Below are 9,397 nucleotides of genomic sequence, written 5' to 3'. Positions count from 1 at the left end.
GTGAACAAAATTTAACTGTCACGGTTAAAATTAAAATTTTACTTCGCTAACTCGTTAATAAATATTAGTATTAAATTTTGCAAGTATAATTAAGATAAAACTATAACTCTAGTTAGAGAACAATATTATAAATACTTATAATACTACACTTAGATTTTTATCTTTTTATAGAATAATTTTTATGTATAATTTATGAGTATAACTTTTTATATTTTTATCCTTTATTTATATAAAGAAACCATTTTTCTGCTTTCAATCTTCAATTACAAAATTGAATTTTAATTTTAACTTTAACTTTAACTTTAATTTTTACTATTATTTTGTTCACTTTCTCTTACTTCTCTTTCTCTTTCATTATAATTCGATAAAAAATTTATTACAATAATTTTTTATTAAATTATCAATCAAACATTTTATTATATATTTTTTAAACATACTATAAATTATTTTTTATTTAAATTTTTATGTAAGAGAAAATATAACCTTTAAATATTTTAAATATATTTGTTTCATATATAGTTAATATATTTTATATTATAAAGTTAATTTTATGACTGTTTTAAAAAATAAACACTGAAAATTTTATGAATATAACTTTAATGTGTTATCTATGTAAATTTTTTTATACAATCAACCAATTAAATATATAATAGTTATATTTTAAAAAATTATTATAAAAATTAATATTTTTGCTACTATGATATTATGTTATTAGATAATAATAGAAAAATATGATATCATGTCCATAAATTTTAATTAAATTATAATTTATTAATTATAAACGTTTTTAAAAATTAATTAACAATGAATTTTATAACTTTTATAATAATTTATTATTTATCATAAATAAAAATGTATTAATCTGCGAATAAGTGCGGGAATCAAATTTAGTTATTTTTTAATTTAATATTATTTAATATTTTTCATCTTATTTAATTTTATTTAACATATTAAAATATTTGTTAATAATAAATATTTAACTAATTGTTTAAATTTGTAAAAATTTTCAAATTTAAAAATAATTATTTAATATTTTTAATTATTTAATTAATTTTTTAAGCTAATAATACCCATATAATATCTGAAAAGAATCACTAATTATTAATATATGATTGGTAAAAACAAAAGTCTACGAAGTTTTTTTTTTTATTATTTATATTGGTGAAATTTATTTGCTGCATGATTGTATGGATATTCTGAATTTTTTTATATATTTACAATAAAAAAATACACAATTATAAGAAACACTCATTTTAGTATATAATATAAAGTCTCCCATAATCATTTGCTTGCTTTTCTCTGACGTCTCCATGAAAATTGGGACAAAATCTGATCATTGATTTCTAATTACATTTCATCCTCACCAAGAAAATCAAAGAGACAACCCAAATTTTTTCAATTATGATAATGTGAAATACTACAGCATCACAACACTTGAGCTTCATTTCTAGTAATTTACAATCAAACGTTAATGACATAAAATATCAAAATTATTTTAAATTTATCTACAGCTTTCGGTAACATGACAAGTAATAAACCAATCAAATATGAGCTTCCCCAATACATTTATTATAAATATATAACCATAGTTGAGCTTCCGATCACCTTATTGTGTAAACCTTTAGGAAATTTAGTTGTTAACAATGTGCAATCTCAATTCCTAAGTCAATGCAACCACAACTAACTTCAAGTGTCCCCCATCCCCACTCCTGGAAAAAAAAAATTTAGGATTAGTACGAATTTGTTTCACAATACCTCTTGCTCCTTTTTCTTTCAATCTACAACCTTGACATTTTACTAAGTCTGGATTAATTTATCTAAGTAGTTAGCGAATTCTCTTTTATCTACTCCTTTAGTCTTCAGAGGCAATAAACCAGTGGACCTCTACAACTTCTCCTAAGTAGATGACATGCCTAAGGGTATTGCAAGTAAGCAAATAAATTTGAAAGGTTTCTTTCTTTACTCCTTTTATGTTAGAAAGATCTAACATAATGGACAAAACTAAGGGCCAATACCATTCGAAAATAGTTATGATGATTGCAATTTTGCAATTTTGCAATTTTGCATTTCACATACATCGATTCAACAGAATATCCATGGAAAACTAAGGCAATTGTAGTGGCTGGGGTGTTGTAATCATTACTCAAGTAGTCTATATATATTAAGATTTTAATTCTTAAACGCCCACTATCTAACTTGAAAATTTGTGTGCATAATATGGATTTTGTTCATAACTTTGATCGCTAGTCAACAAATTCACAGGACCTGGGTTATTTGTTTAGGTACTGATTGCAAATCTACGTCCAAGCAAAAATAACTTAAAATTTACTGATTTGGGAAAAAAAAAAAATTCACCTGAGTGGAAATGTAGATCGAGAAGTATCAAAGGTTCCTCCCAAGGCATTATCACCCAAGAATTCTGACTCCACCTCAGCATCACTCAATATAGAACAATTTTCAGCATCAGATGTAGTGTCAGCAAACGAACTTGAATATTCAGTTGCATCGGGGTCCTCATTTCTGTTTGATGCAAAATCACCCTTATTTGTCCAACTCACTAGATCAACTTCCATGTCCTCCAACTAGAAAGGGCTCCACCTTAGTGATGGGCTTCTCACAGTGACCCATGTAACTCAAACCCTTCAAATTGCACCTTTTCCTTCCTTGGTGCAACTTTTGAACTGAATTTTGGTTTATTCTCTATATCTTCACGTAGAATGGAAGAATAGGGGTGTTAGGTTGTCTTTCACAAACTTAGCTGCCTCTAAACTTTGCCTGCTCAAATTCAGAATGTCCAAGTTCATGAGTAAATTCAACCAATACAAAATCAACTAATTAAGAGTTTGCATATATTTTTCTTTTCACTGGATAAGAGGGTCACGAACGAGAACCCACAAACAAATCAAGGAGGGGATTGCTTTTCATACTCCTGTTTTTTTCTACCTATATCGTCTTTTTAATATTTTTTGTAATTTTTATTACCAAAAATACTCTTATCCTTTTTCTCATTTCCCTTTGTCGTACTAAGCATCTAGGCTTCATAGGTGCAAATATCACTGACTAATGAGATTCTAACCAAAATTAAATGTAAAATATACAAACCTACAGTTCTTTTAACCCTCCAATGTCTTCCCAAGTCACTTTGGGGATTTCCACAGCAACACCTCTTGTCATACTTGGACCAACAACAGACCTTGCATTATTCCAATCTTCCATTGTGAAACTAAATTTACTTGCGTCTCCATTGATATTAGAGGACCTTTTAATTGCAAACATGGCAGCTTCACGACATAAAGCCTCCACATCAAACATATCCCTTGCATGATGCAGCAATGGACTATAAGTCAACAATACAATCTGAGGGAATCTTCTTTGCGTATGCTGAATAAGTAAATATAACACCATATAAATTCATGCTGCCATGCTTCATCAATCAACAATTCAACGAAACATGCAAAATGACAAAAAGAATAAATGAAAGATTGACTTCTCACTAAAGAATTACCCAAACAAATTTGAAAAGTTATGTTACTGTCAAGAAACAAATCATCTTAAATGCTCAAGTTACTAAGTGGAGGTGAGCAGTTTTACGTGTACAAGGCATGCCCCTCACAAACAACCTTTTTGTTTTGGAATACCATGGCTTTTTGTTACTAAGTTACTCATATGATCACACTGTACAAGGACATCATATAATTATATTATCTACATTAAACGACATGTTAATGGGGAAAAACAAATACAACAAACTTGAATGAATTTTAATTAAGCAGTTTTCAACCAAAAATAAGGCTACACTGGTATTATCCACTTAATTCACATAAATTAAAGAGTGAACATAACAAAACAAATTATTCTATAGCTCAAACCAAAACCCAATATCCAAAGTCATCGGCTGAACAGGATCTGTGACAGACCAAAACTAAGGACTAGCTTAGCAGCTTACTAAACTAGTTCCTTAAACCTGTCTGAAAAAATAAACTAAGAACTTCTTGTTCTCATTAAACTTCACATGTTCAGACCTTAAATATGTACAATATTGCATGCGATAGATATATAAATTGTCATTCTTTAACTATTCATCATGAAGGGAACAATGTTCAATACCTCAACAGCAGCAAGTTCATTGTCAACGTCACCAGAATCAATGTTAACAATATGCTCCTTAGGCCTGTTAGTTATACCACATGTTGCCTGCAACAAAAACATCATTAGCACATTTTGTAACTATTGTCTAAAATGGTTTAGACTTCAGCCATGCATATTTTTTCTGCATTTTTTCTATTTAATTTTTATCAAAACCTACCTTGCTTCTACCTATAAGCACAGAAGTAAGAGTGTGTGACTTCATCATGCTTTGGCTTTGGTTTCACATTGACCTTCTCTGGCCCAATTAGGAAGGTGGTGCCTTTTTAGCCACTCCATCAGCAACAGCAGGAGGCCCAGCTACATTAGCACAAGCCTGTTTCTGCTATTTAAAGACAAAAAGGTCCATCCAAAAAAACAATCAGAACAAGCTAATGAAACAACCAAACAAAGGAAGAAGAAACAAGTAATACAGAGAGTAATTTACCTTGTTATTTTCAGCAGCTGTTTGTGCATTTGCAAGTAGTTGAGCAGAGAAACTCCTAAGAGAATCATAAATCTAGAAAAGATTGCTGGAGAAACAGCAGAAAATAAGCAAGATTTGCTTTCGATTTTCACTGTTTTATTTCCTTATTAAACCTGATTTGATTAAGCATTGGATTTTTTTGGTTACTGTCCAACCTCATAATCCTCCTCAACAGCTTCCTGAAGGTCACTACTAACAGTGTTATGACTGAGTTATCATATTGCAACCTATTGTTCTCATTCAACAATATTGTGGCAGATTTTAAGAATTACAATAAGATGAAACATTCAAGTTGACAAAGAAATGAATAGACTTTCAATCAACTTTACACTATTCTCATTTTCTATCTTGTGACGTTTATTTTTTGAAAAATAGTCAAATGTAATGTACATTAAGAAATCCAAAAAAAGGCCCTTTTCACATGTTCCTTTCACAATTTCCACATCATCCTGTATCAAACGGCAAGCTTGGTCCAATATTTTGTAGGAGATTTCATCAAAACCAAAGCATATTTTCCTAAACTTTTGACCCCATAGTAAGGCCTTCTCTGGCATCCCCTGCTTGCATAACTGAGACAACAATATATTGATTGTAACCACATTTGGCACAAAACCCATCTTAAGTAATTTTGCAGTAAGAATCATAGCACGATCCAATATATCACTACAAATACCAGTCATCAGAGTATTGTATGTCACTGTGTCTGGAACAATACCAGAAGAGATGAGTTGATCCAAAATGATAATTGCTTGATTTATTTTTCGGTTACTGCAGTAACCATGCATGTGTATATTATAGGTAGTGATGTCTGGTTCAATCCCAAATGTGTACATTTTATTAACTATCTCACCTGCACCAACCATGTCAAATGCCTTACAGTATCCTCCAATTAATACATTAAATGTGAAAACATCAGGCACCAAACCAATCCTGTGCATGTCAAGAAATGTATCAATTGCAGGCTTCATTTTTCCCTGTCGACAAAACCCATCAATGATGATATTAAAGGTGAAGACGTCAGGAAGAAGTCCTTTTTGCCTCATCTCTTCCTTCAATTTTAATGCTTCAGTCATCCTCCCACAAATGCAGAATCCATGAATTAAAGAATTGTAAGCAAAATAATTAGGAACAACACCTATAGCTGACATTTCTAAGAACACTTCATATGCCTCCCCAACATTACCCGCTTTTGAAAGTCCATCTATTAATGCAGCAAAGGCAACAACATCTGGATACATACCTCTTTCTCTCATTTCCTTCCAAAAAAATTGAGCCTCATTCAGATCATTCATCTTGAAATATCCATCTAAAATCATAGTATAAGCCACTTTGTTGATGGGAAACCCCTTCTCTAACATCTTATACAAAAGTATTCTAGCTTCTTGCAGCCTCCCTTTCCTACACAAACCCATAAGCAAAGAATTACATGTTGACGATGAAGGAGCGAAACCGCATTTAACCATAATAAGATAGGCTTCAAAAGCTCTGTCTTCTAAACCTGCCCTGCTATAGGCTCCTATTAATGAGTTAAAAGCAACAATACTAAGAGTTAGTCCCTTTTCAAGCAATACTTGTAATAATTTCATGGCCTCGTCAAGTCTGCCAGCCCAACATAGCCATGATACTGTTACATCATACAGTGAACTATCCTGAAAAAATCCCAATACTATTGACTCTTTCAACATCTTGTTCCAATCCTCTTTCCTCCCATATTTATAATGCCCCCCAACCAAAATATTGAAGGTCACACAATCAGGAGAAATTCCCTTAGTCCTCATTTCTTCATAAAGCATGCTAGCTTGACCAATCTCTCTTGCCTTGACATATCCATCCATCAGCGTATTGTATATTGCAGCATTCGGAGTGATTCCCATATCTTGAATTCCATCAAAGAGATTCCGTGCTTCCACCACATTTCCTTCCCTGCACATAGCATGCATAATGGTATTAAACGTGGCAATGTTCGGCTCACAACCGTCTTTTATCATCAAATGCAGCCAATCAATAGCAACTGAAGTCTTTCCCTTAACACAGTAAGCATTAATAAGAATGTTATAAGAAAAAACATCAGGACTGCACATAAACTTGGGCATCAAATGAAACAAACTTTCTGCTATTACAAGCTTCTGCTGTCTACAAAATCCACAAATCATTGTATTAAATGTAATATTCGAAGGCCAAGGCCCTACACCAAGCATATCCTTGAACAACTTCCACACACTACCATAGTCACCAACCTTAATTAGCAACCTTACAAGAATGGTAACCGAAGATAAACTAGGTCTCACTCCTACAATCCTCATCCTATGTAAAACCTGAAATGCCTCAAAACTCATCCCTACATTCAAAAACCCACGCATAAGGGTATTTAACACAGAAAAATCAGACTCATACGTAGAATGATTCCTCCACATGAGGTCTACCAGTTCCTTGCTTCCACTAGCTCCAACTCTAGCAAAAACCCAAGAAACCACGTCCTGCGCAAGCAGTTGAAGCTTCTGGGCTGCCAAAACATGCGCTGCGATGCAACTTAAGTGAACGATATCCTTCTCGGAGTCACGTGCATCACCGAACGCTATTTTAAAGAATGCAAACGCAGCATCCCGTCTGTCTAACAACTTCATAATCTTAACCAAGAAGAAGGGACAAAATCGAAGAGAGAAGGCCTTGAGCACAAAAGCATTGTTATTTTTAATGATAGTAGATAAGCCCACAACCACAATTCTACGTTCTCTTGGACTAATTATATTTAAAGGGTTGAAATTAGAAGTTCCAATAGGCAGAAAGTGAGTTAAATAATGAGAGCTGGAGACACATGAAGAGGAACAATAAAAGCGGTGTCTCAAAAGTAAAGCAGACACAACGTGAAACTTAACTGCCATTTGAGAAGCGTCAGGTGGTCGAGCCTCGGCAGCTTGAAGTCGTTGAATAGTTGGAACTGTGCCTCCTTACTTCACCCAGTGCAAAGAAAATCTGTTTTGGAAACGTGAAACTTGAGAGCCTCGGCGGCGTCAGGTGATTGAAGGCTCGGCGTCAGATGGTCGGAGCCAAGGCGGTGAGGTCGTCCGAGCCGTGCCTTCTTACTTCCCTCAGTGCAAAGCAAATCTATTTTGGAAACGTGAAACTTGGGAGTCTCGGCGGCATCAAGGGACAGGAGTCTCGGCTCGTAGGAGCTGTGCCTCCTTCCTTCCCCCAATGCAAATACTTTCGGAATAAGGTGGTTTCTCGACGGGGGCAATTGGGGGTATTCGTAAATGCCCTAAGCTCTCAAAATTTTATTCTTTTTAATTTTTAATTCCAAATTTTCTTTTTCTTTTTCAAAAATTTCAACTATACGTGAGTCTTTTCTACTAATCATAAAATAATAAAAAAATGTAATATTTAAATTATTTTAACTATTCAAATCTATCTATTAGCATGATTTTTTTTAGATGTCTAAACATAATTTATCTTTAAATAATATAAAGGATATAATTTTTTTAGATTAATCAAAATCTTTCATTTTATTTGATTTAAATTTATTTCTTTCGTAATAAAAACTGTATAAAATAATTTATAAATTAAAGTATATATATTATTAATTTAAAGTTAATTATATTTACAAAATAGTTAAATTTAAATAAATAATAATTAAGTTTTAAACATCTCTTTAATTTTTAAGAATGTATTTTAAAATTTTAATAAAGCTTAATTCTTTGAACTTCACTATTAATTATTTGCTTTTATCATTGAAATTATTTTTATTTTACATTTTAATATTATACTTCTCAATTTATTTTATTACTTATGTGCTTTTATTTACCATCTTATTATTTGCATTATTTTATTATTTTTTTAACTAATAAAAAATTCTCAATATCAAAAAATTAAAACCAAAATTATCTTTTTAAATTTAAAATAAAATTATTTATCTCATGAAAAAACTTAAATAGTCTTTAACAAGAATTATAATTTACCTAATCAATAAAAATTTTGTTCATTTGTGAAAATAATTATCAAAATTATCTAATAAAAAAATGATTGTGAAAAATATTACTACAAGAGAAAGATATAAAACACGAGGCTAAAGTAATAATTTTCTTTTTATTTTTGTGTGAAGAAAATTATTTTAATAAATTTTTATTTTCTATAATTCGATAGTGGAATAAATGCATTACTTAATTAATGTAGTGTTATAGAAAGATAAAAATTAATTACATTTAGGTAAATTTTGTAATATCTTTAAACATTTTCATATTACTGAAAAATTTTAACTAATAATATTTAAATAAGTATTTATTATATTTAAAAAAATTAAGAAGTAATTGAACTTTTCAACAGGATCACAGTGAAATTAAAACTAAATGAATTAAAATTTAAAATTAAATAAAAATATTATATTAATATATTTTTTTATATTCTTAATTCTATTATTATTAATATTTAATTATTATATCATTATATTATAATTTTTTTATTTATAATAAATAAAAATTATATTTTATTTAAAATTAAAAATATTTATATATGTGTTTAAATAATAAATTTATTTAATAATAAATTATTATATTTATTCTATTTAAACAAGCTGAAAAGTGATTAAGTTTTTGGACGAGAATATGATATAATCAAAATTAAATAAACTAAAATTAAAAAAATAAAATAATATTATATTAATATATTTTTTATATTCTTAATTTTATTATTATTATTAATATTTAATTATTTAATTAATATATTATGTTATAATTTATTTTATTATAATAAATAGAAATTACTTAAATATAAATTATATTTTAGTTGAAA

General features: G+C 29.9%; 1 protein-coding gene across 5 annotated transcripts; it reads right to left on the bottom strand.

The window, feature by feature from the left end:
* Positions 1–1,376: 1,376 nt before the first annotated feature.
* Positions 1,377–7,832, bottom strand: LOC113867265 (pentatricopeptide repeat-containing protein At5g16640, mitochondrial-like). 5 transcript variants are annotated; one of them, XM_027502459.1, is made up of 6 exons: positions 4,574–7,832; positions 4,307–4,471; positions 4,108–4,194; positions 3,103–3,316; positions 2,356–2,775; positions 1,377–1,709 (listed from the first exon to the last, which is right to left on the bottom strand). In XM_027502459.1, exon 1 carries the CDS (start codon positions 7,492–7,494, stop codon positions 4,900–4,902), a length of 2,595 nt encoding a protein of 864 aa, XP_027358260.1. In that variant the 5' UTR covers positions 7,495–7,832; the 3' UTR covers positions 1,377–1,709; positions 2,356–2,775; positions 3,103–3,316; positions 4,108–4,194; positions 4,307–4,471; positions 4,574–4,899. The 5 variants fall into 5 exon arrangements, with proteins under 5 accessions (XP_027358260.1, XP_027358259.1, XP_027358262.1 ...); XM_027502458.1 differs by having other exon boundaries at positions 1,380–1,709; positions 3,103–3,381; positions 4,574–7,825; XM_027502461.1 differs by having other exon boundaries at positions 1,380–1,709; positions 3,107–3,316; positions 4,574–7,825.
* Positions 7,833–9,397: the final 1,565 nt, after the last annotated feature.

This window comes from Abrus precatorius, unplaced genomic scaffold, assembly GCF_003935025.1.
Source record: "Abrus precatorius isolate BTA unplaced genomic scaffold, Abrus_2018 Scaffold5, whole genome shotgun sequence".
Classification (NCBI taxonomy): domain Eukaryota; kingdom Viridiplantae; phylum Streptophyta; class Magnoliopsida; order Fabales; family Fabaceae; genus Abrus; species Abrus precatorius.
This window is presented reverse-complemented; position numbering and strand designations above follow the sequence as displayed.

Bases quoted from the DNA above. Each gene is read 5' to 3' on its own strand.
- LOC113867265 (XM_027502459.1), bottom strand. From the start codon at position 7,494: ATGGCAGTTAAGTTTCACGTTGTGTCTGCTTTACTTTTGAGACACCGC.